At 48.4% G+C, this 23,864-nt stretch overlaps 9 protein-coding genes across 9 annotated transcripts; 5 read left to right on the plus strand and 4 right to left on the minus strand.

Annotated features, from left to right (window-relative positions):
- Positions 1-351: 351 nt before the first annotated feature.
- On the plus strand, positions 352-2,681 carry BDV38DRAFT_264160 (CorA family magnesium transporter). The gene is made up of 3 exons (XM_032056255.1): positions 352-969; positions 1,047-1,675; positions 1,760-2,681. Exons 1-3 carry the CDS (start codon positions 400-402, stop codon positions 2,316-2,318), a joined length of 1,758 nt encoding a protein of 585 aa, XP_031907606.1. The 5' UTR covers positions 352-399; the 3' UTR covers positions 2,319-2,681.
- Positions 2,682-2,812: 131 nt separating this feature from the next.
- Positions 2,813-4,800, minus strand: trm44 (tRNA (uracil) methyltransferase; the record flags this gene model as incomplete). Its single annotated transcript, XM_032061394.1, has 1 exon — positions 2,813-4,800. Exon 1 carries the CDS (start codon positions 4,718-4,720, stop codon positions 2,813-2,815), a length of 1,908 nt encoding a protein of 635 aa, XP_031907607.1. The 5' UTR covers positions 4,721-4,800.
- Positions 4,801-6,610: 1,810 nt separating this feature from the next.
- BDV38DRAFT_290068 (pyridoxal phosphate-dependent transferase) lies at positions 6,611-8,169 on the plus strand (the record flags this gene model as incomplete). The annotated part of the gene is made up of 3 exons (XM_032061395.1): positions 6,611-7,146; positions 7,212-7,550; positions 7,620-8,169. The coding sequence occupies 3 exons, from the start codon at positions 6,611-6,613 to the stop codon at positions 8,167-8,169; spliced, it is 1,425 nt and encodes a 474-aa protein (XP_031907608.1).
- A 462-nt stretch (positions 8,170-8,631) lies between these two features.
- BDV38DRAFT_17011 (histidine phosphatase family protein) lies at positions 8,632-9,908 on the plus strand. The gene is made up of 4 exons (XM_032051939.1): positions 8,632-8,910; positions 9,012-9,275; positions 9,425-9,637; positions 9,698-9,908. The coding sequence occupies exons 1-4, from the start codon at positions 8,735-8,737 to the stop codon at positions 9,762-9,764; spliced, it is 720 nt and encodes a 239-aa protein (XP_031907609.1). The 5' UTR covers positions 8,632-8,734; the 3' UTR covers positions 9,765-9,908.
- BDV38DRAFT_16964 (DASH complex subunit HSK3 family protein) lies at positions 9,743-10,401 on the minus strand. The gene is made up of 2 exons (XM_032051937.1): positions 9,927-10,401; positions 9,743-9,819 (listed from the first exon to the last, which is right to left on the minus strand). The coding sequence occupies exon 1, from the start codon at positions 10,272-10,274 to the stop codon at positions 9,960-9,962; it is 315 nt and encodes a 104-aa protein (XP_031907610.1). The 5' UTR covers positions 10,275-10,401; the 3' UTR covers positions 9,743-9,819; positions 9,927-9,959.
- An 879-nt stretch (positions 10,402-11,280) lies between these two features.
- BDV38DRAFT_16978 (ketopantoate reductase PanE/ApbA-domain-containing protein) lies at positions 11,281-14,323 on the minus strand. Its single transcript, XM_032051938.1, has 4 exons — positions 13,847-14,323; positions 13,746-13,786; positions 13,238-13,667; positions 11,281-13,178 (listed from the first exon to the last, which is right to left on the minus strand). The coding sequence occupies exons 1-4, from the start codon at positions 13,996-13,998 to the stop codon at positions 11,531-11,533; spliced, it is 2,271 nt and encodes a 756-aa protein (XP_031907611.1). The 5' UTR covers positions 13,999-14,323; the 3' UTR covers positions 11,281-11,530.
- Positions 14,324-15,843: 1,520 nt separating this feature from the next.
- BDV38DRAFT_264172 (uncharacterized protein) lies at positions 15,844-16,896 on the plus strand. The gene has a single exon (XM_032056256.1). It carries the CDS (start codon positions 16,288-16,290, stop codon positions 16,585-16,587), a length of 300 nt encoding a protein of 99 aa, XP_031907612.1. The 5' UTR covers positions 15,844-16,287; the 3' UTR covers positions 16,588-16,896.
- A 2,988-nt stretch (positions 16,897-19,884) lies between these two features.
- Positions 19,885-21,956, minus strand: BDV38DRAFT_275865 (ATP-dependent RNA helicase SUB2; the record flags this gene model as incomplete). The annotated part of the gene is made up of 6 exons (XM_032058100.1): positions 19,885-19,930; positions 19,996-20,253; positions 20,310-20,670; positions 20,726-21,184; positions 21,458-21,493; positions 21,707-21,956. 6 exons carry the CDS (start codon positions 21,954-21,956, stop codon positions 19,885-19,887), a joined length of 1,410 nt encoding a protein of 469 aa, XP_031907613.1.
- A 296-nt stretch (positions 21,957-22,252) lies between these two features.
- BDV38DRAFT_17061 (ribonuclease P Rpr2/Rpp21/SNM1 subunit) lies at positions 22,253-22,992 on the plus strand. The gene has a single exon (XM_032051940.1). It carries the CDS (start codon positions 22,393-22,395, stop codon positions 22,975-22,977), a length of 585 nt encoding a protein of 194 aa, XP_031907614.1. The 5' UTR covers positions 22,253-22,392; the 3' UTR covers positions 22,978-22,992.
- Positions 22,993-23,864: the final 872 nt, after the last annotated feature.

Below are 23,864 nucleotides of genomic sequence, written 5' to 3' on the forward strand. Positions count from 1 at the left end.
GTGTTGCTGTGGGTTAGACCGGTCTAGTTTCGCTTGATACCTACATATTGCAGCGTTCTTCGTTTCAATATTCAGCATTATTCTTCAACTCAGCAGGTGTCGGTTGGATTTTTTTTTCCCCTGCAAAGGCTCCTTCATGTAACAAAAGTAATGTCTTACAATAGTTTGGGATGATCCGACGAGCAAAAAACTAACTCCCTACTGAAGTAGAAGTAGCATAAATGTTTCTTGTAGTTGGCGATATAGTTGCGGAACATCATTGACCCGAGATGGTCCGCGCGGCGTAACTCCATGTAGGAAAAAAAAGAGGGCTGAGCAATACTACGGATTAAAGAGGGAGAACGAGACGGTAGTACGGTAGTACTTCGATGGTGGCTTGTTGATCTAGACAAGTCCGAAATGCTATCCCCTCCACCTTTGAAACCGGCAGTTCCCTCAGCGTCGCTACTCCGATACCTGCGCTCCCAGTCAGAGAATACCAATGTCTTCACATCGGCATGCAGAACCTCACGAAAGTCGCAAGTTCATAACCAGCCATCCCGTATGCTCGCATTGAGAAATACATCTAGCTGGGCATATATTACGCCGCTACGATGTCGCGCCACGTTAGAGACAAACTTCCTTCCCGTTTCAACCATTTCTAGAAGCCGTGGTCCATCGCGATGTCGAGCTTCGCTGGATCAATCTCCGTCCCCCATCACCGTGTTTTCCCGGGCTACGCACACCAAGAGCCGCCCATTACTTCGCAGACTATTTGATCTACGACGTAGCAAGGCGGCTGCGGAAGCCAAATTGAACCGCGCCGGCGGTCCTGCCTTGGTCGATGAGGGAGCAGAAGGCCTGAATTTCGGACGTGGATTAGCGGCAAAGGCTTCGAACGAGCTGCGATTGCGATGCACTGAGTTCGATAACAATGGCGATGTTACACTTGTCAATGGAGAGTTTAGGAAAAGTGAGCTCATCGCAAAGGTTGGTAACTGCCCCTCTTCTAAACGGTTGCGACTTTACTTTGGACAACATGAAAGCTAAATGGGACGTTAAAAAAGTATGGCCTCCTCCCTCGAGACCTTCGCAAAATTGACTCTTCGACCTTACCCCACATTCTTGTACGACCGAGTGCTATCCTTATCAACCTTCTACATCTTCGCGTGCTGATTAAGGCCGATCGGGTTTTGGTCTTTGATGCCTACGGATCCACCGATTCATATATGCAGTCGCTGTTTGTGTATGATCTGGAAGGAAAGCTACGTCAGAAACAATCGCAGGGTGCCCAAGCTCTTCCTTATGAGTTCCGCGCTCTCGAAGCTGTGTTGATCAGCGTCACAGCCGGCCTTGAAGAGGAGTTTAACGGTGTTCGAGAGCCCGTGGTGCGCGTTCTTCGGGCCTTGGAAGAGGACATCGATAGGGATAAGCTTAGGCACCTGTTGATCTACTCTAAGAAATTGGGTAGTTTTGAGCAGAAAGCCCGACTGGTGCGGGATGCAATCGATGATTTGCTAGAAGCCGACGATGACCTGGCGGCGATGTATTTGACTGAGCGTGCAGAGGGCGTTCAAAGACAGGAGCACGACCATCAAGAAGTTGAAATGCTTCTGGAGTCGTACCACAAAGTCTGTGACGAAATTGTTCAGGCCAGTGGTAACTTGGTGACCGGCATTCGTAATACGGAAGAAGTGTACGTCGCTCGTTTTCTTTTCTTTTCTTTTTTTTCTTCTTAACTTAGATATAGCTATGCGCAGACTCGCTGATTTTCGCTTAGTGTGAAAGCTATCCTTGACGCCAATCGCAACTCTCTCATGCTACTGGATCTGAAGTTCAGCATTGGTACGCTGGGACTTGCAACAGGAACTTTATTCTCTGCCCTATATGGTATGAATCTTAAGAACTTCATTGAAGAGTCCGACTTCGGATTCGGAGGAGTCTCCGTCATATGCTTTGCGATCACCGCAGTCGTCTGCGTATATGGGCTAGCGAAGCTGCGCAAGCTTCAGCGTGTCCGAATGTGGGGTGAGGCCGGCGTAGGTGGTTCACCAATGGTTTCCCTTCCCACTCGAAACAGCGCACTTACGGCACACCGGTCCAACTGGCGAGCGGACTCCATTGAGCCGGTCTGGGGTAGTCTTCCAGGCGAAGGTCGCGCCGAGAGAATCAGACGTTTGAAAGACGGCGCTGCGGCGGCCGCTGCCAAATCTGCTGCCACCGAGCCTACTGCGCAGCGAGCAGCAGCTTTGAGAAATGCGAACAAGTCACAACCAAAGCAGTCCGGTGATTCCGCAAACCATGAAGCTGCTACTAACATCGGTGGTGACTCTGCGTAAAGCATATTTACCATTATCAATCTTGAATACCAGTTCGTCGTCTCCCTCGGGTCAGCCACGGTCATTCGATGCTGGTGATTTGCCATGATTTTTCACATAACTGACGTATCTATCGCATGGTTGGGTGTTGGGTGTGTGGTTTTCTTGCTTTTCGTTTGATATCATCTGGACACAAGTAACTTTGAAGGGTTTAATGTGTTAATGTGTCTAGAGTACCTCTTCTGTCACTGATAGACGATTTTTACCATTCTCGGCAATTCTCGGAGCAAGTATTTCATATTGTGTTCATAGATTTAGATCGTTGGGGCAAGCTCACCTCTATGTACATTAACATCACTCAATCTACAAACTATACACCTTAAATTATCCCTAACACACAAGCATAAACCTACCGTCATTAATCAAAACAGCACCGACGTCGATAAGAGCAGCGGAAGAAAGGAGAAAGAAATTGGTCAAGTGTGATATGTCCCGAGTATCATATGGAAACTAAGTTAATGTCCTCGCTGGTTGCCCGCTCCCTGTCCTTTATGGATGCCCTTAGCCCGCTCAACCCAGATCCTAGCAGCGCCTGACACGCCTCCATCCCGTGAGCATTCCCGTTGAACTGCTGCCATCGCTTTGTCAAGAGCTGATTCAATGACTGCATCACCATTGCAGTCAGAAGTAGACCGTTGTTGGTTCCGTGTACGCCATTCCTTGGTTACTCGTTTGCGGCCGCCTATTACACCCATGTTGCGGGTACTAGGGATCCGAAGAAGCGTCTTCTCGACATCGTATCCTATTTCCTCGGCGATAGTTATTGCCTTCATGGTGAGGGAGCCGTACATGGATTTGTTGAAGCCTACGTCTGTTTGGGCCTCTTGTTTCGCCTTGCGGAGAGCTTTCAAATCTCCCGTTGCGGATTGTTCAGAATCAACGCCTTCATGTTGTGACGAGTCATTCTTATCAGAATCAGACTTCGACACTTTGGGCGGAGGGTATCGATACCTCGCCCCCGAAAGTGCATGCGAGCAACAAGGGATTGCAATAAACGGCAAAGGCGACTCCGGACACGCAAGGGTAGCCATAAGGGGCGTCCAGACCGTCAACTCATCAGCATGATTCGAAATAATGAAGGTATCCTTCTCAAACAAGCCCGAATGCGTCTCGACGCCCAAATCAGGCACTCCGCCCGCCTCCACCATCGCGTCGGCAAAGGGCTTCGGGATATAGATTTCCTCCTTGAGTCGCGCCTGTACGAACTCGGGGAGGATCTTCCATGTCTTCCGGCGACGGGCGTCAAAGCCCCAGCCCCGGTAGCCTTCCATGAGGAGGACGTACACGAGCACGCCGTTCCCGCACGCAACGTCCACGAAGCCTGGGAAGTTCGGGTCGTACTTTTCGGGCTCGTCTTCGTTTCGCTCTTCGCCCGGAACGGCTCCGTACATGCTTCGCCATAACTCGATCAGGAAGGCTGTTATTGCTAGGTCTTCGAAGACGTGCTTTGTTGGTTCGGTGTCTTCGACCCAGTCTCTACAGAGGTCTTTTCCGTACTTGAATTTGAGGCGGGAGTATGTGTTTTGGACTAGGTGTTGTGGGATTACGTTGTCTTTGCTGGGGTTATGGCTGCCTCCTTCGGTGGTTTCGGAGGGCTGTGGGTTGCGGGCGAGTCGAATTTGAGTATTCAGTAGGGAATGCAGGGTCCGCTCTAGGCGGGTTGGAATTGCTTCTTCTGGGTACGGCAAGAAGTGCAGAGATAGTGTTCCGGAGCCCGATCCAGCTTCTGCAGACTCTGTAGCGTCATCGGTGAAGTCGTACAGGTAGGCCAAAGAACGAAGCAGGGGATGATAGAAAGGAATCTCCTCCTTCGACGCTACATGCGGCGTATAAACGGCCAGGAAGCGCCTTAGCCGGGATTGTTGAGTAGCACTCTCGCTACCGGGAGCTATATCCGCTTCATAGAAGTGACAGGTTTGCTCCAGCGGTCGATCTAGCTTCGGGTTTCTGGGGATCAGTCTCCTGACCACTGTTCTGGTCAAGTTGAACCCGGCGACTTCTTTCGCCCCGATGGGCTCTACACGGTCTTCAGCATCCGCGGTAGCTTCCACGCCGATGTTCGCCGTCTGCGCAAATGACAGTTCCTTCTGCTGCGGCGTACTCAAGACGCCCTGGCTGTCATAGAGAATATCTGCCCGGAACAGCTGTGTGGAGTTTATGTTGATGTTCCCCAGGAGAAATATGGTTAGATCTTTCATAACCTCTGGCATAAACGGGAGTCCGTCCTCTAACAAATCTTTGGATGTCACCCATTCTTCAGTGGGTGTGTTATGCAGAATAGACGATGGCTCGAGCGTCTCTGGTAAGGGTTTTCCAGAGAGCTTTGTCACATCTCTGACGGTTTTATTTCTATGATTTTTCATTGTGTGCTGATTTTGTGGTAGAACCAATGGACTTTTGGAAGACTAGAGGCGGCGACTTGTTGGTTTCCGCCTCACGGGCCACTCGTTTGAATGTAGCCTGAGTAATGGTTAGTATACCACAAGCGTAGGTGGTTATAGTCTTACTTTTTGGATCAACGTTCCTACAGAATATCTTATCACTATAGTCTTCCTCGGGTTATCATTGGCTAGAGGCATCTCACCTTCGCTTAGTGGTGGATTAGTCATGACGATGATGTAACTAAGTAACTTAAGTGGATTGAATATAAAGGACGTTTTCTTAACATCCTCCATACTTGAGAGACAGATATGGTGGCAGCACCTCATGCCCACAACCCTGCTGGGCTGAAGAGCAGTGGCTTAGTTATTAAGCAAGGAAATATGGTGAATAGGCGGTGTGACTATGAAAATGGGCGTGAAATAAGCTGTAGAAAAGCGGTGTGCCACCGAGATGTAAATTGGTATAGTTGTGAACAATATCATCAGATCATTTCCCCATCCATGCGATCGGATTTAAACTTAAGTTAGCAACCAAAGGCTATCCGATGTATATCTTACCTGCATCGGTTCTCGCGATCACTCTACTGGCCAATTCCAGTAAACTCCTATGACGAGATAGATGCACTGCATGCTAACTCAGAATCCCCAGAGCAGGCTCGCATTGATTGGTGCATGTCAAATGCACTTACCTAATGATTATACCTCCTGCATGAATTCGCTTTGCTGTTCAGCTGTCACCTTCAAGCTTGGTGGAGGAGGGCGTTCAGTGCCGTCAACTGTTAATGTCCTGATGCTTATGGTGACCCTAACATTCCTTGGATATGATACCGTCCTGGGCGACCAGATCTCTGGCACATTGAACCTCGCTAGAGTATTACGAATAGTGCTGGAAGGGAGGTGTCCTCCTTCCGATCTGCATGAGAGTGCGCTGCATGCAAAGTCCCACAATCGATGATCCTAGCAACCAAGCGCGCTCGTTTAGAACGGCTAGGCTCAAGGTGTGGTCCAGATTTCACCCGCCATTGGTGAATAGCATGTTGTGTCATGCAGATTCTATGCTCCTGGCACCCTTCGGCAGTCTAGGAATTGGTTGTTTCGGGGATTTAAATGAGGATGCTAGTTTCCATCCAGCTAGGATGTGCGAACAGTGTCTTACCGCCAGAGTCAAGACCTCCAGGGTATCGTAGTAGATCTATTTACTACGGGATTGACTTTCTTGATGAGGGGCGCTTCCTGCGATTGGGTCAACCATTATTGGCTGCAGCTTGCAGCTTGCAGTTTCTCGTTGACTCAATGGCTGGGATGAGGTATGTGCTGTGGGAGCTTCCACCCGGCAGTAAGGTAGAATGTATTTAGGTAGAGGGAGGCCTATCCTGGGTGCTGTCGTTCATCTATTTTCTCACTGCAAATGAGCCTACAGCTGATGCCGGACTTGTTGTATTGACCTTGAATCTCTGCTACCATCAACAAGAAGCCGAAGACATTTCACCATGGGAGATAATGGCCCGATCCTTGAGCCTTGGATGCCTCCCCAGGCACCACAGGCATTTCCTCCTGGTAAAGGCAACATATATCCCTTCGGGGGACCGCATGCTAGTTATCCCATTACCCGTTTTAATAAAGCATATACTGACCCTAATCAGGCCGTTAGCGTATCTCTACCAACATGGGACTCAGTTCTTGGATTGTCTCGAAAAGAGAAATGGCTCTTGGACCAACTTGAATGGAGCTATCCACGGTCAGTCCCATTTCCTCACTCTGATAGGAGCGCTATCAACTGAGGAATCAAGTTTCTATCTTAATAAGCCCATTCGCGACCTCTCTGATGCAGTTCTCCGCCGACTCCGGATCAACGATACCACAATCTCCTGCATGGTATTCTCGTCTGGTGCTGCTGGCCACCAATGCGCCACAATACTCAAGACATTACCCTCCGAGAATCCGTTTACAGTCGAAGTAGTTCGGTTTGTCATGCCTCTGGAGTCAAATCTGGGAGACACCAGTGCCCACTGGGCCAACTTCACTGCGATCTTATACCCATCTGATCTGTTGAAGGCGGCCATGGCGTTCTGGCGGGATACCGGCTCAGGATTGTCAACTCGTCATGCAGAGTTCTGTTTGGAAGAGTTCGACTATCTTGATTCTGACTCTGCAACTCCGGCATACCGAACCCCAGCTTCACGGAAGAGATGTCGGAGCGAGGCCCCGGTATCTCTTACATGGATGCGAGCCGCGGCTGGAAACTCGCACGAGGTGAAATCATTCCTTGCAAGCATTGCCACGTCTGAGCAACCGGGACAGCCAACTGTGAGCCCAGACGATGTGTTTCTGTATCCTACCGGAATGAACGCTATATACACGCTTTCGGATGCTCTAGCTTCGCCAGAATACAAGGTTGCTATGTACGGGTAAGTATCCCTCATAGACTTTGACGCGAAGCCATCCCAAACAATTTTGACGAGACACTTTATAGGTGGTTGTACCCAGAAACAGTCGACGTCGTCCGACGCGGTACATGGGCAGAATGCCTCTCCTACAAATACGGCACAGAGGACGAGTTGGATCGCTTGGAGGCCCTCCTGCAATCCGGCCAACAGATTGGGGCATTGTTCTGTGAACTGCCCAGCAACATCACGTTGGCATCGCCCAATCTCCGTCGAATTCGCGCACTGGCAGATCAATACGGCTTCGTTGTCGCCTGTGACGACACCGTTGCCGGCTATGTCAACATCGATGCGCTTCCTTATGTAGACGTCATGATGTCCAGTCTTACGAAGACATTCAGCGGGGCATCAAACGTCACCGGTGGAGGGTAAGTCCAGCTCATATACCTAGACCATCAAACCATTACCTTAACTACTAATTAACCATCTTACCGCAGTCTTGTAATAAACCCCACCTCCCGGCATCACGACCAAATCCACGCTGCCCTATCCAAGAACCAAGACACCTATTTCCCTCTTGACTTGGACACACTCAAACAGAACAGCAAAAACATTGTCTGGCGTGTGAAGCAATGCAACCAGAACACGCTTCCACTCGTCGAGCTCTTCAAAGCCCACCCCGCCATCGCCGAAGTAAACCACCCGTCCATCGCGCCAACGTCAGCCCTGTACAAGAGTGTGATGCGCCAGGACGGCGGCTACGGCAACATTCTGAGCATTGTCTTCCATGATCCGCGCACAGCAGAGCACTTCTATAACGTCTTCAACGTCTGCAAGGGGTCCAGCTTCGGGACGAACTTCACATTGGCTATTCCGTATGTCCAGCTAGCCAATTACTGGAATCAAGATAAGGTTGCGAAGCACGGGGTGCCGAGGCATATTATACGGATTAGCGTTGGGCTTGAGGATTCGAGGCAGATCGTGGAGACGGCGAAGAAGGCGCTTAAGAGTGTGGATGAGTTTGAGGTGAAGAAGGGTCTTGATTGATCAGATGTAGATTTTCTATTATGATAGCTATGGCAATCAATTGCTCATATCCCATTACCATCATCAAATCTATGAATGCATTCATTCTCAAACCCCAGACCTTACAGTCTACATTCAAATAACTCTGAAGAAAGATCTTATACCAAGCACCAATGAGTGTATCTCCCCTCATGAGAAGTACAGTACACAGCTACTCACATCATCTCACACGCATCTATCTCTCCACATAAATAAATAATAGAAATATAAATATAAAAACCATATATGAATTTCTCAAGTATAAATCAATCCCCTACAAACCAACCCCAAGAAAAACCAGCACAACAAACTGAAAATGATATACAAATGCTTACCCAAACAACACCCAAGCCAAAAGTGCCCCACCCAGTTACTAGTAACCCCCATCCATGACGCAATAACCCCCCACCAAGCCCTACCCTCCAACAACCCCAATCCAACATAATAACATCCCCTACCCTACACCTCAGAACCCTAGATTCAATTTAATACTACTATACATACAGTACATCCCCTACCCACCCCAAGGTCCAAAAGAGAAGGAAAAATGGCCCCAAGATGCTTCATAATCCGACACGGCGAAACCGAATGGTCCCTCAATGGGCGACACACAGGCCTCACGGATCTTGCCCTCACACCTAATGGTGAGAAACGAGTCAAAGCAACTGGGAAAGCACTGGTTGGTAATGATCGGTTGATTGCGCCAAGGAAATTGGTTCATGTGTATGCTTTTCTTCTTTCCCTTTGCTTTGCTTCTCTTGTTTCTCTTGTTTTATTGGGTTAATTGATTATTGGGGTTGAGTTAATGTGATTGATAAAATCAGGTATGTCTCGCCGCGGGCGCGGGCGCAGCGGACGTTGGAGTTACTTGAGATTGGGTGTAGGGAGAGATTACCGTGGAATGAGGCCCGGAAGAGTGAGGATGAGGAGCCGATTCGGACGGAGGCCAAGGTTGAGATTACGGAGGCAGTGAGGGAGTGGGATTATGGGGATTATGAGGGGTTGACGAGTAAACAAATTAGGGAGATGAGGAAGGAGAATGGGGAAGAGCCTTGGGATATTTGGAGGGATGGCTGTCCTGGTGGAGAGTAAGATTTACTCTTCTTTTCTATTTCCCCCCTCCCCTCCCCTCTTCCTTTTTATTTCTCTTGTGTTTTGGAATGCAAAAAGAGGATTGATCGCTGTTGCATGTATGCATATATATACATTATTTGCTAACTGAAAATGTCACACTCAGATCCCCTGAAGACGTCGTCCGTCGTCTCGATGCCCTAATCGCCGATATCAGGAAGAAGTTCCACAGTCCTTGTTTCGACGGTGACAGTGAGCAAGGAGACGTCCTGATTGTCGCACACGGTCATATCCTACGGGCTTTCGCCATGCGCTGGACCGGAAAGCCGTTAACCGAGACCGCGCTGATTCTGGAAGCTGGAGGTGTGGGCACATTGAGGTGAGAAGAGAGAAAACCCCCCCAACATCGTGGTGCGACGAGCTGCGCTAACCGTCCCAGTTACGAACATCATAACATTGAGGAACCGGCGATTATCCTCGGAGGCGGTTTTGTGGTCGAGAACTAATGGGCGTGGTATCTATCGGTGTTACTGTGGATTGGATACCCCCCCCGAGGATAACCTATCCAAGCCATCAATCAGTAATTAGAATAGAGGCGTAAATCGGACGGATAGATAGACAGGTTGATTTAAATGACATTCAATAAAGAGAAAGAAAGATAAACTTACCCATGCATTCCACTAAACCAAAGTACTCATCGATCACGATTCACTTTCCTTCTTATCCGCATTACCCTTGACACCCTCCTCTCCCAACACCTTGGCCGATCCCATAAACAGAGCTCCAACATAACCGCCCAGGAACCGCATATCCTCTGCCTGCACAGAAGTCATACGGAGCAGGTTTTGTGTGTCCGCCAGATTGGCGTTCAGCTGCTCCAACTGAGCCTGCAGGTTCGCATACTGCCGAGTCTTAGCGGCGGACATCGATGAAGGACCGGCGGTGGTCGAAGACGGGGGGAGAATGGAATGGCGGGGGAAGGTTTGGGATTGGCTATAGTGGTGAGAAGGTGGCATTTTGCTCAAGATCTTAGTTCGTCTGCTGAATTCTTGTACGTGCTCGTTTATTATATCCGTGCGCAAAGCCTATGCCTTTTCTTGGTTTAACTTGAAAAGTGAAACGATGTGAAAGGAAATGGGTCAAGTTTGTTTACATTTGGTGGGGCGTCGCTTCAGGGATCAAATCACATCAGTCACGTGAGGGACCAGAAACAGAACTCCCCCAATCATGAACTGAACAATTAATCTTGGTTGTGCATAAACAACACCATACAATCGACTATACATTAGACAGTCTTTTTTGTCTTTGTTATGCAAACGTTTGAATCATTCAAAACACTCTCATCATGACATGGCAGGATCACCATCTATGTTATCATGCGAACTTCAAGTCTCGTCTATTGTCAATGACATGGTCCTAATCGAGTGATAGCGTCCGTGTCGAGACTTCAGCTCGGCTCTCTCGTCAATATCTTGCAAGAACACGAACCCAGCCAATTCGGATCACTCAATCAACTGAATAAATCAGACTCCTGCTCTTTTTGTGCGCCAGAAACCAGACCATGAACGTAGAGATTTCGGGGCTGCTAGGATACTCCACACCAGAGCCCATAATAAAAGCAGACAGAATGGCTGAGGAAAAGGGAATAGAGGAAAACGAAGTAAGGAAAAAGGAAATGTGTCAAAGGAGGGCATGCATGTCACAAAACAGTGGAGATGATAGTATAGGAGATACAACGAAATGAGGCGCCCACTAATGGTAGTGTACAACATTCTTTCATGCACGGAAAAAAAAAAAAGGAAATGAGTTAGTCGTGGGTGACTGGAGATGGATGTTTGTGGTATAATTGCGAGAAGTCAAATCATACTTGTCGGATCGAGCTGTGTACTCGCCTTCATTAAAATAGAGAGTGCTCAAAGAAAAGGTAAGGAAAGTGAAGGGAAAGCAAATGACCACATGCAACACGCGCCCGACCACTCCAAAGTAGTAGCATAAAACGAGAAGATGTCCCGTATGTCCCTCGGTGTATATGTAATGAACTGAACGAGAATATAAGGTCTTGAGTCCGCTCCTACCGCCCTTGCCAAGCATCTTAAAAAAGAGTCTTGTACAAGCCAAAGGGGACCCCCACGGGCTGCGTCTTCCAGCCAGGGGAGGAAAAGAATGGAACGCGAAGTAACCAGATGAGTACGTATAGAACAGGGTTCTAAAGCTCAGCTTTTCTGAAAGGTGGGGTGGGGGGGGGGAACCGGAGGACGACGGGCTGCGTCGATCAACGAACGGGCGTCGCAGCTTGTTGACCATTCAAGCTGATTTGGCTGCTATGGGCTGAGGTTTCGGAATCAAGGTTCGCACTGGCCCCACTATCACCACTCTCCGCGCTGGCGCTCGCACTTCCGGTCAGACTTCTATGCTTGGGAGTGCCCTTGGCTAAAGACGAGTTGCTCACCCCATATTGTTGCTCAATTTGCTGCGGACCTACCGCATTACCTTGTCCAGGCGGATGTCTGGGGACTGGCGCCCGCATTTGCCCGGGCGGCGACGGTTGGCCGCCACGAGGGCCGTTCGGTGGGCCTAGGCTTGGATCTTGGGATGTTCCTTGTCGGCCCATTCGAGGGCCAGGCGGACCGTAGGGAGGAGTCGCCGGAGACTGGCTGTTCCTCCTACTGGTTGGGTAAGGATGTGGTGGGTAGTCACCCATTCGGCTGGCCGTCAGTGAATTAGCACGCGACCCCGCCTGAATGTGGTTTCTGTCGACCGCTCCATATCGATTCGATGCGTACGCCATCATAGGATTGTCCATGAGAGAATCATGAAGGCCAGGGATTTCCTGCATGATCCGATCACTGGTACGTTTCCTTCCTCCGAAGTATCGGCTAAAGGACGACCCGGGCCTGCTAGCACCACCGCCGCCGCCGCCATTATTTAAAGTGATTTCCGGGTTCTTACGGAGCTGACTGGCGCTGGGCGCTGATTTCTTCGCCCGTCTCGAGGTGATACTCAACATGTCCACTTGGTCCGGATCGATTGATGGGATCGGCAAAGTATCCATTGGATCGAAATAGTCATCCTCGTCCTCTTCATCAAATGTCGATCTCGGGGGGGGAGGTGGTCGCCGGGGACCTCGACGCATACCCATCTCCTGTTCTCTGATCTGCAACTCACGCTGCCGGATCGCCAGTTCTCGTTCTCTCAAAGCCAACTCAGCTGCGGAAGATGGAGGCCCGGGCGGCATATCCGGATAGCCGTTAGTGCCGTTCTGAGGCGGTACGCCATTCTCTGCAGCCACAGCTGCGGCTGTGGCAGCATCATCGTACATGACGAGGTGGCTGAACTCCTCAAGACCTTCCAATGAAGGGTCACGAGGAGGCATTCTGGCCATTTGCGGCTGTGCGCTCGGGGGTCTTGACATTCCTGGGTGGGGTGGTGGCCCACGTCTAGGCATCATTCCAGAAGGAGCCCTGCCTCCACGCATAGGGCCATTCATCGGTCCTCTCGGCGGTGCCGAAGACATCCGAGGTGGCGGTTGAGCCAGCACAGGTGGAGGAGATTCGTTGGTCCGGGGCTTACTCAAGTTTGTGGCATTGACATGATGAAGCACTGCGTAGAGAGTCTCAATCCGAGGGATACGGACGCCTGATTCGGTCGCCAATTTGATTGGAGATCCGAGATATGTCTCAATTTCCATTGGACGGCGGGCTTGGAAGTCCTGATACATCGTACTTGGTGCACCATTGGCGGTCATCGTTTCAATCGTCTTCTTAGCAAAGTCATTCGGAAAAGAGCATCCGTTCGCACGCGCAAGCTCGAGGAGCTCCTCAATGATGTCTGAAACAAGTTGGCGTACGCCGACCTTCTCAAGAAGTTGTGTGTGGTTGGAGGTTTCAAACATTACACTAGTGGGGTAGAAAGCAATAGGACTGTAGCACCATGGTTAGCCAGACTCGGTCTTGGAGAGCAGACTTCTCTCGCGACTCACCCTATCATACGATCGAATTGCTCCTGTCTGATATTATCTGATACTTTGCAGTCGACTTGGCCAGAAGCCAGTGTCATCGCCAGTGCAGCCGCCATATCATTCTGAATCGTAGAAGGAATGCTGGTTTGCTTGCTTGTGGCACCAACCCAAATCTCCGATGAGTTTAGATGCTCGAACTCGCTGGCACCAATCTGAGAAATCTCCACCCCGGACACAAGCGAAAGGACGACGTTTGTAGGAAACCGCTGCTCTAGGTGTGATTCTACTCCCAATGTGTTCGTTGTGTTCACGAGGATACACGTATGTTGAGGGGTGACGACGGATTCGATGACTGAAGCCAGGTCGTAGACATCTGGCAGTGCCTTGACACACAGAATGACGTAGTCAAATGCGTTCTCGCGAGATGCGGCATCTTCGGGTGTGCGGACAACTGTACAGAAGAACTCATATTTAACGTCCGAACAAAGAACACAGACCGTACGTTGCAAAGACCAACAATCCGACTCACCATGACGAGGTTTGAAGCGCTCATTGCCGAAAGCTTTCGACCTAAATCAACCATTTATCAACGAATTCGCCCCAAAAACCGTAGATTTAAGAGTGACATACTTGAAGGATACTCCATATTGAGATACCGACTCATAGCCCGATTTCCACACTAGTGTCACGTCGCAGGAGGTCGTCGCCTGAAGTCTCCACGAGAGGAAGGCCGAGATAGCATTGCTGCCGACTAAACAAAGTCTAGTTAGATGACGGCCCATTCTGGGTACTCCGAAAGGTGATCTGGGTTGCAACAAAAGCCCATTTAAGGAACGACAGGAAATTTGTCGTCAAAAAGTAAATAGGAACAGTCTTGCCGGGGCAGTGCGAGTACGAACCTGATAAAATGCGCAAGCGCGGCGGAGGAGCCATAATTAGCGATCAAAAATGGAAGGAAGCTCTCCCACTAGTCCACGATCGAGAGAAAAAAAAAAGGCGATGGACAGAGTGTAGCAGGGAGACGAAACTCCAGGACAACGACTGGAGGCGCGATTGACGCTGCCTACCACGGGATGAAAGAACGCAATATCACGACCGAAGCCAGGGCGATTTCGTGACGATTAAAACAACGGATTATGAAAAGGACCAAAGAAAACGAAAGTAAGGGGAATCACCAAAGGACGATTAAAAATGGGTAAAGGGATTGAGGAAAGGGACCAAACGAAAGGAGGAATTAATCGTAGGGAGAGAAGGAGAGAGAAAAACAAGACAGTATAGTGAAAGGGGATGAGGGAAGGGAAAAGGGAAAAGAGGAAGACGCGAGAGATGACGGATGGAGAATAGTAGGAGTATAGTAGTAAGTAAATCGATGAAGAGAGTTGCTGGAAAGCAGATGTGCCAGCTTTGGGCGGAAAGACAGCCCGAAAGTAAGGCTATGGAGCAGAATCTGTAAAGTTATCTCTTTTTTTTTTTTTTTCCCTTACTCTCTTTTCGTATTTTCTTCTTTTTTTTTTTTTTTTTTTTTTTTTTTTTTTTTTTTTTACAATGACCAGGCTTAAACGGTCGTGGATCCCCCGCCAGGGCTCGAACCGGAAACGGAGTGCAGGGGAGACGAAATGACTGTCAACGGAGAGGGGGAGAATAGCGAAAACAGTTTCCTTACTATGAAGGGTAAAAAAATAAAAGGAAAAATAAAAAATAAAAAATCAGATCTGAGGAATGAATGATAAGGAAAGTAAAAAATAAAAATAAAAATAAAAAGAATAATAATAAAACAATTAAACTAAAAAATGTCGAATCCCATACACTCACACCGAAGTCAATTCTTCTGTTAATTCCGTTAGTATCGGAATTGGGAAAGATAAGTTCAAAAAAGAAAAAGAAAAGAAAAGAAAAAAAAAATTCATACTTTCACCATTTCTCTTCATTTATTTTTAATCTTATTTAGGAGGCGAAACGGGGACGGATGTTTTCTGAGGACCATGGCTACTCCCAACAATTGTATGGCAACTCCCCCTGTTCTTTTTCTGGGTTCCAGTTCCTCTTAATCCTTACCTAATTAAACACAACTCTCACTATAAACAACTATATTATTATGTACATAATAATAGAAATCAATCAATAAAGGTCCTCTAATTTTCGTTTCGATTTATATATATATATATATATTTCCTTTCGATTTCCTTCTGCTTAAATCTATACCCACAATTTCAATATTACTTTAGTCCTAGACAGAGATACGTAGATACAAGTAGTACACCTCACTAGACCTTCCGGAGGACGGAGCGACATCATCACCAGCGTCATCACCTTAATCAAGACTGAAATGAAAAATAGAAAAACAGAAAAATTATTAGAGTGGGTGATTCATGAGACACGACAACACCAACTCAAGCCAACCATGGTGCAGTAATCACCCAATCGACCGCAGCTGCACATCCTCCCGTCGAGGATCCCCACTCCAGCCCACATCGTTTGTTGGATGGTCAAGGTCAGAAAACCGGGATAGCTCCGCTTGTAATCGGACTCGGCGACATCGGATTGGCCTCTTGCGGAGGTCGATGGAGAACCTCATCGACTAGTCCGAACTAGATTATGGATGTGCTTTCCCAGTAACTAAGTACTTTCTTGCGCTTAGTCTATGATAGCGCTAATAACTAACCTGGTTCTAGTAACGAGCTAGAATCACCCTAGTGTCCAACACAGGAGAACGATACGAACAAAAGGAACTAACGGAGTCGTTCATATGGCGATATCCACCTCGTTCTAAGACATTTGCCTCTGTAGACAGAATATAAACACACTCCTCCATCTCCCTCTTTTACTTCCCATCTGCTCATTTTTCTAGGATATACTCCTCGGGGCCATCAGCTTCGGTCATGCAGACCAGCAATAATCCTCCCGGGAGGTTGAACTAGAATCATTGAACAAAGAAGCCACGGACGCCGGAAGTGTTACCCTCCAGGAAAAAAATCACCCAGTCAAAAAGCTCTTCAGAAGAAATGACACCTGCGCATGAAGCCGGTTCTTCGTGTGACAAAGGCTCAGCATGATAGATCCCGTGCCCTCTCATGGGGAGTATGGCTATCATCGTACACTGTTTCTTTCCTTTTTTTCGGCCCTGTTTTAGTGATGGGACTTCTGAATCAAGAGAGGGGTCAACAACACCAGCTAATCCGCTTCATCAAGACCTACTCTCTAACCTAATCTCAATCCTCAACCATGGGAAGAAGGGATATCCCGTCCCAGATCGGACATCACACCTTCGGGAAGGGGGAGGCGGTGTTGTTTCCTCTCGACATACCAATAAGCTCACCACCGGAGTAGGGATCGATCGACAAAATTCCAGGGTCCGATTACTAAGGCCATAAGATATAACTTAGGCCGCTTGCAGTGACAACCTACCATTCAAGTAACTACTTCATCTAGTCTAGACCACGCTCCATGGTCTTGCTATTTACGGGCGGCAGTGCAAGGATGCATGTTAGGCACATTCTGCCAGGTACTGTACCAAAGAACTTCTTGATAAACGTCTGAATGAAAACGAGCGCATGGAAAGTCCCCATGTGGTCCGGGTATTGTTTGGCGATCAAAGGCCATTGTTTGAGGTGGGATTAAAACTGAGGCAATGATGGGGGAGGCAACCAAGCACAACCCAAGGTAACTAAGCTAAGGGCTTGTTTCGGATCTTTTGCATATGGGGGGGGGTTCTTCTTTGCTAGGTTTGGGATTAATTGAAACAATGGTGGAAAACGGGGGCTTCAGTTAATAATCAATCCAGTCGACTTACATACGTATGATCGTGACGATTCCCATTGGAGATCCTATGAATGTGCGGAGGATTCCAGTGGTGTAAGGTCAGGGCACTTGGTATTTATCATTTCAAATCTGAACATTCCCCATCCAATTGACAGAAGTCTTGTTGTCCCTGTCAACCTTCAGACTATCAACACCCCCCAGGAACAGTCCCGTACGCAATCCATGACCTCATCATCATACAACCGATGAACAGAAGAAAAGAAGCAAACGAGCGAAGAGGGAAAAAAAGATCCAAAACAACTTGGAAACCATGGTCCAGGCCTTTGGCGACGCCGATCACGCCGATTGTTCAAAACATCGGCCGTGGGTCCCCAACCTTGGCGGAATCTAGTGTGTACTCTAGTTACCCAGTAGAACAAATCACATCCCACTATCTTTAGCTCATGTTTCTATCTATGGTACCGTCCAGTGGGTCAGGTACATATCGAATCTTCCAATAATAGCTGAGTGAGATTTTCCTGAAGTACCTGGACGTTGCCCTTGCTTGTGAAAAAGGGAAAGTATCGAGAGCTGAAGAATGTCCGGTTGCGGGCAGACATGATATGATGGTTGCAGCGCCGCATATCTTCCAGAAACCTGTCAATGAAATACTAGTAGTAGTAAGACAGGGACTGTGCATAAACAACGTCCCGTATAAGTCCTTTTTATGCAATTCACAAAATGACGGCCGAATCGGGAGTACTCCCGCGCTATCTGCGTTCGGCGAACTCCAACAATGCCGACCGCCACCGGGTTCAACATCCCCTTTCTATCTCACAATCCATCGCTTTCTCAGGCCAGAGAGGGAGATGTGCGTACAGCGTACGTAGTAGGCCACCTCTGCAGTGGGATATAAGTGACGAACTTTTGGTCGCGAAGACTGGGTAAGCATTGGTGCGGCCCCACATCAATCCGCACCCGACCGATCGAGTCCGTGACTCCCAAGACTGCCTAATTTTCTCCCAGGCAGACAAGACGATGGAGGTATGTACAAGGTACTCTATACTACTACTAGAGACAGGAGGGGTACTTCCGTTGAATTCAAAGAAGTGCCCGGCTCCCGGTTACATCCGTATGCAACAACCCCATGCACGTAAGACCCGACATATATGACGGTTACACAGTCAACGCCATGTCTTAGGCTTCTATCTGGTGGACTACGAGTTAGTATAGTGAGTACGAGTAGTGAGTAAGGAGCGGGCGAAATCGAGTCAAGCCACACACGGTCGTGCCGATGCAAAGATGCTCCAAAAGCGGCGGGAAAAATTGCCACTTTGAGGTTAGTCAACCTTTGAGTGGTACCTCCAAAAGAATGAATAGATAAGAGGAAGCGGTCCCGAAGAAGGACGAGATACACTCGACCAGCGCTGAAAGCGAGCATCACCACCTGATCAGAGGAGGAAGAGGAAAAGAGAAAAGGAGACTTGGAGACTTGGAACCTTCCCGAGTCATGACACTAGAGAGGAAAAAAGAGAAGCAAAAACGACCCCACTCCAAAGAGAAAAAAAGGTGCAAACCTCAGCTGCAACCGAATAGTACTATTTAATTTTAATATTTTCTGATGTCTCCATCATCCGCTTCTCGACCTGTCATACAAAATAATAAAAATAATAATCATAATAAGCAAAATAAAAAAGCAACACTCAAATCCAAAACCTCTCCTATCCAATCCTCTCAATCATTTCACGGTTCAAATTGCACAAATCCAAACGTGGCCCCCCCCAGGATGTCATAAAAATGAAATCATCCGTCCATCGTCCTGTTAAATTGTCTCTGGTCTTCCCCCGCAAGTCCCCCAAGCCGTGGCACACAATGATCGTCAATGGCGTTCAGCAAAGCTTAGTCGAATCGTGGAGTCTCGCTTCCGTGAATATCATAGTCGAGAAGGTAAGGTATCGGCGTAGCACCGCCACTCTTCACGACGCTACTTCTGCGGGCGAAATGAAGATTGACTCCACCGTCATTGGTAAGTCTTAGTAAAGTGGTACGTGTGAGCGCAACCCGGTTCCGTCAGGTGGGAGAATGGCATTGACTGATTGATTGATGGGAACGTCCATCATTCGTCCATCAATGACTATCAATTGTCTATCCGTATCTATATCAGATGATGAAATGTTTCTCTTTTCTTTTCTGGGTTGATCAGTGTCTTGGCGGTTGGCCGGATTCGTAGGACGGCCCATACTTCTCCGTTCCACTTTGATTTACGTGGATCAAGGAAACATTTCAACAGGAATGAGCAAATTAACCGCAAACAATGATATCCATGGAACGTTGGGTTAGCTTGATGGGAAATCAAGGTACGTACCTTTCGGCGAGCAGGGACCACCAACCGACTAGTAGTACACTGGCCGTCAACTGCTCCAGTCGCCCGCTGCCTTGTTTTGCTATCTGCCAATCCCACTCTCTCAACCAAGCTCAACTTCTGACACGCTTCCGGGGTCACCCGCAATTCTGGTTAGAGTTACTTACTCGCGTATATGATATTATTACAACGGCTGGCACCTCGGGGTAGCTCTCACATAAGCACAGCTACGTAAATTACAATCCCCACAATTGAGTTGACCCGGGAAACAGCATTTGAGATTTATAGATAATACAGTTGACACCCTAGCAGAGGCACTGGCACCACCCTAAATGTCATCTAAAGCTCCTACCTAGTGATTAAACATGACTGTGTATGCTTTTCCCCCATCCTTTCCCATCCTGCCGACCAGTGCCTCATGGAGAAGCAGCAAAAGACACTTGACGGAAACAAAATCACAACCGAACCATCGCGCCAAAAGATCAAACAAGTAAAGAAAAAGGAATCAAGTTAGAAAATGACAAAATATCGAATCGCACCAGGCACGGTGTATTGACAGCCAGGGCATTTATGCCATGTACGTGCTAGAGTCAACGCCACCCTCGGGGTATTCACTGTATATATGCCATTAGTTCCGGGTACAAAAGATGAGGGTAGAAAGGAAAGATAGATCACGTACGGAAGAGCAACTTCGAAACGCTTCTCGATATCCTTGAGGACCTTCTCATCCTCCTCGTTGCTGACGAACGAGATCGAGAGACCCTTGGTACCGAAACGGCCGGCACGACCAACGCGGTGCAGGTACGAGTCCGCGTCCGCAGGCAAGTCGTAGTTAATAGCAAGGTTGATACGCTCAATATCGATACCACGTCCAAAGACATCAGTAGCAACACAGATACGCTTGTTGAACTCCTTGAATTCCTTGTAGCGTTTGATACTAATATGCCGCGTCAGCAACAGGATTGCATTGTTTAAGCAATGCGATAAACTTACCGCTCCTCCTGGCTCACACCAGAGTGGACAGCGATACTAGGGAAGTTACACTCGCGCAAGAGCTTGTCCAGCTCATTTGCACGAAGTGTGCTCTTGACGAAGATAATGACCTGGTTGAACTCAAGGCTATCCAGGAGCTCGTTCAGCTTCCGGTTCTTTTCCGCTTCGCTGAGTTTGATGTAGTATTGTTGCAAACCGTGGAGGGTAAGTTTGGTGTCGTCGTCCACGTAAACTTCAAGAGGGTTCCTCATGAACTTCTTGCAGACAGGCCGGATCTCCTGGGAGAGAGTAGCGCTGAACATCATAACTTGCTTGTCGGCGGGAGTAGCACGGAAAATCTCCTGAACATCGCGGCGCATATCTGGCAAGATTGTGAGTCACCGACTCTAAAACAACACATTGATGCTTTCACTCACCGATCTGGTCGAGCATCTTGTCACACTCGTCAAGGACAAATGCCTTAACATTACGCAGGGAAAGCTTCTTCTCGCGAACAAGGGCGTTCAGTCGACCCGGAGTACCGACGACAATGTTGGGGTATGATTCTTTGTTGGATAGCACCTCGACATCCTTCTGGATGGGGGTACCTCCGTAGAAGACGGCAGTCTTCACGTCGGGAAGGTACTTGCTGAAACGAGCATATTCGTTCTTAATCTGGTAAGCCAACTCACGGGTGTGGCACATGACCAAGACAGAGCACTCTCCGGGGACAGGCTCCAGCTGGTGAAGGGTGGTCAAGACGAAGACGGCGGTTTTTCCGAGACCAGACTTCGCCTGGCAAAGAACATCGACATTGAGAATGGCGGTCGGAATGCAAACTTGCTGGACTATAGTGAGGCGGAACGGTATGTTAGACTTGTATTCGATCCATAAGACTTTGGAAAAAAGAAAGCAATCCGCGTCGCAAGTCCGTCCATCCCCCGAGTCGTCGAATAAGGCAGGCAAGTGATGTCAACTTTCGTTTCATAATCAACTACTAATGAAAGCACTAGTCGGGCATCTATTCAATTGCAGGATAATATCTCTATCGAGAGTGCCCTGCAGACGGCACGAGAACGCCTGCCATCCAAAGATATAGTGGCAAGAGGCCCATAGCTTTCGGATAGCATCTTTCGCAAATCACCCATTCTTGCTGAAAATGCATTTACCTGGATGATTCGCGAATCCAGTCTCACCGTAATTCGCTGATGTATAAGCAGCGGGTAGTAACTGTAAAAGCACTACTGCCACCGCAGTGTCTTGTGTGTAGTAACCCAAGCAAACATCCTCGTGCCGCCCACAGGCTCGGACGAGATAGGTGGCCAATAAAAAGCGACTATAAACTCCCGCGGAGATGGACGGACGTTGGAACATAGAGCAATGGAGGGAGCTTGTGGGAAAGAATGTTATCAACTAACCCTCCGATGGATGTTCGAAACCGCAATCGGTGATGGCACGTAGAAGTTCTCCCTTCAGCAAAAAGTCGCGGAAACCGGTCGAGTGAATACCGACATAGCTTCCCTTCTTGTCCGGACGGCCACCAGAAACCGTTAGGTCGCCCGTTTTGGCGTTGTCGCCATTTGCGGCGGGAGCAGCAGTGGTAGCTGCGGCATCAGTGGTCTGAAGCTCCTCGTCGGAGTAGTCAATGAGATCCTCCTCGTGAGACATTTTGTTGAATATTAACGGAACGGAAAGTATTGAGAAAAAAAAAATCTAGTTGTCGCGAGGTCGCGTTCTTCCCCAAGGCAGCCGAGCTGGGGGATTTACGGTATGGGTGAGTGGAGGTGGTGAAAGATAAAACAAATACAGTGAGTCAATCGTAAACACAACGTAATGCCCCTTTCCGATCCTTCTGGGATGAATTGAAAAGCGGGTCTTGGTTGAAACGTAAGGGAAAACGATGGAGATGAAGAGAAGGTTGAGGTCGCGAGGGATGAGGCTGAGGACAGAAAGACCGCATCACGTGATAAATGTCATTAGTCACTCTGGCCTGCCAAGTTGCTGGTTCTAGTTTAGCGTCCGGTTGCCACTGAAAGCTTCATTATTCTTTATCTTTCTTTATGTGTTGTTAATTTAGACCAGTCTAAAGGGTTTCTCTTCTGGAATGGCGAAGGCAAAGGGCAAAAAGGGCTCGTCTGGGGGAGCGCAGGGTCATATCCGTGCACGATTAGATTATCTCCATAAGGCCGCTACCTATCTACAGTCTGCTGGTGTTGCCTCCAAGCAATCTAGTAGCCAGCTCGTTCAGAATGCTACCAGTCAAGACGGCGAGCCAGGGTCAGCTTCAGCACGTATTGTACCACTTTTCTTGAGCCATGATACTACTTCTGGGCAAAAGTCAACTGGCACGCACACCAGCGCAAATACAGATCGTCTTCCGCAGCTCTCTCGCGTATTTATATCACAAATGCGTGGGGTGTCTCTAAAAACACAGATGCGACTGCCAGTCGAGACGAAAAGGTCATACTGCAAACGCTGCGATACGCTACTGTCGCCAGGTGTCAGCTGCATACAAGAGATCAGAAACGAGAGTCGTGATCGCAAAAAGCCATGGGCCGACGTCCGGGTCATCTACTGCACTACCTGTGGGACGGAGAAGCATTTTCCTCTAACGGAAAGGCGACCCAGAAAGCTTTCTGAGCGTCGAAAGCAAAGAGAACAGGAAAAGGAACAAGTGTCAGCTTCATGACCTTTTTTTGCTGTTCCTATACTGTTTTTGTCAATTCGCAACAACGTGGACTCTGTGGGACAGTAGCAATTGGTTATTGAGACGGTGCACTACCACATTAAAGCGCACCAAGAAGGAACACCATATGGGGGCTATGGTACATACAATAAACCCCATCAATATCCGGCAAACCATTATTTTTCGGCTAGCGCCTTGAAAGGAAACAAGGCCGAGTCTCATGCAACCGTTCCACTGATGAAGCAAGGCTATCTGTCCAGATTCGGAAGCAATTATCTATTCATTTGGATCAGTTGCCACGGCAGGGCGCTAGGTATAGGAGTCGTCCAATAGAGCTAAAGGCGGGATGTGAGATGCCGCGGGCTATACTAACTAGAGGGTTGGTTGTGGTTGTCGATCGGAAAGGCTACGAAGAACCCTGCAGGTAATTTGCGGTTGTCGACGGAAAAGCCATGACCCCTTAGCAGGGCTCCGAGACTTCACGTGCAGCTCTGGTCAGTCCACATGCTATCCAGGGCGAAAACAGGATTCGTCAATATCGAGCAATCAGAGATGATTGCAGGTATTCTACAGTTGAAGTCCTGAGACAAATGCACATGTTCGAATAGAAAAATATCATGACGCAACTAGCCTCATTCATTACATTTGTACATAAGCCATCTGTGCGACAGGGCACGATCAGCCGTGGGTTTATCCAACATGGTCATAGATCAAACGTCCACTCATAAAGACACATAAAGAGAACAATACATATTGGGGAATCGAGACGCCAGATAATAGACGACAAATCCAACTTCAAAAGGTGAAAGGCGTGGTTCTCGTGACATGTAAACAGCCCATCGAAAATATTTAAATATAGAACAAAGAAAATGGTACCAACGAGGGAACTC

Source organism: Aspergillus pseudotamarii, assembly GCF_009193445.1.
Source record: "Aspergillus pseudotamarii strain CBS 117625 unplaced genomic scaffold BDV38scaffold_106, whole genome shotgun sequence".
NCBI lineage: Eukaryota > Fungi > Ascomycota > Eurotiomycetes > Eurotiales > Aspergillaceae > Aspergillus > Aspergillus pseudotamarii.

Excerpts from the sequence above, each read along its gene's own strand:
- BDV38DRAFT_264160 (XM_032056255.1), top strand. The coding sequence starts at position 400 with ATGCTATCCCCTCCACCTTTGAAACCGGCAGTTCCCTCAGCGTCGCTA. Across the intron at positions 970-1,046 it reads AAAGTGAGCTCATCGCAAAG|TATGGCCTCCTCCCTCGAGA; the intron begins GTTGGTAACTGC and ends ACGTTAAAAAAG. Across the intron at positions 1,676-1,759 it reads ATTCGTAATACGGAAGAAGT|TGTGAAAGCTATCCTTGACG; the intron begins GTACGTCGCTCG and ends ATTTTCGCTTAG.
- BDV38DRAFT_17011 (XM_032051939.1), top strand. The coding sequence starts at position 8,735 with ATGGCCCCAAGATGCTTCATAATCCGACACGGCGAAACCGAATGGTCC. Across the intron at positions 8,911-9,011 it reads CCAAGGAAATTGGTTCATGT|GTATGTCTCGCCGCGGGCGC; the intron begins GTATGCTTTTCT and ends TGATAAAATCAG. Across the intron at positions 9,638-9,697 it reads GGAGGTGTGGGCACATTGAG|TTACGAACATCATAACATTG; the intron begins GTGAGAAGAGAG and ends TAACCGTCCCAG.
- BDV38DRAFT_16964 (XM_032051937.1), bottom strand. The coding sequence starts at position 10,274 with ATGCCACCTTCTCACCACTATAGCCAATCCCAAACCTTCCCCCGCCAT.
- BDV38DRAFT_16978 (XM_032051938.1), bottom strand. The coding sequence starts at position 13,998 with ATGGGCCGTCATCTAACTAGACTTTGTTTAGTCGGCAGCAATGCTATC. Across the intron at positions 13,787-13,846 it reads CAATATGGAGTATCCTTCAA|GTCGAAAGCTTTCGGCAATG; the intron begins GTATGTCACTCT and ends TGGTTGATTTAG. Across the intron at positions 13,179-13,237 it reads CAATTCGATCGTATGATAGG|TCCTATTGCTTTCTACCCCA; the intron begins GTGAGTCGCGAG and ends ATGGTGCTACAG.
- BDV38DRAFT_264172 (XM_032056256.1), top strand. The coding sequence starts at position 16,288 with ATGGGGAGTATGGCTATCATCGTACACTGTTTCTTTCCTTTTTTTCGG.
- BDV38DRAFT_17061 (XM_032051940.1), top strand. The coding sequence starts at position 22,393 with ATGGCGAAGGCAAAGGGCAAAAAGGGCTCGTCTGGGGGAGCGCAGGGT.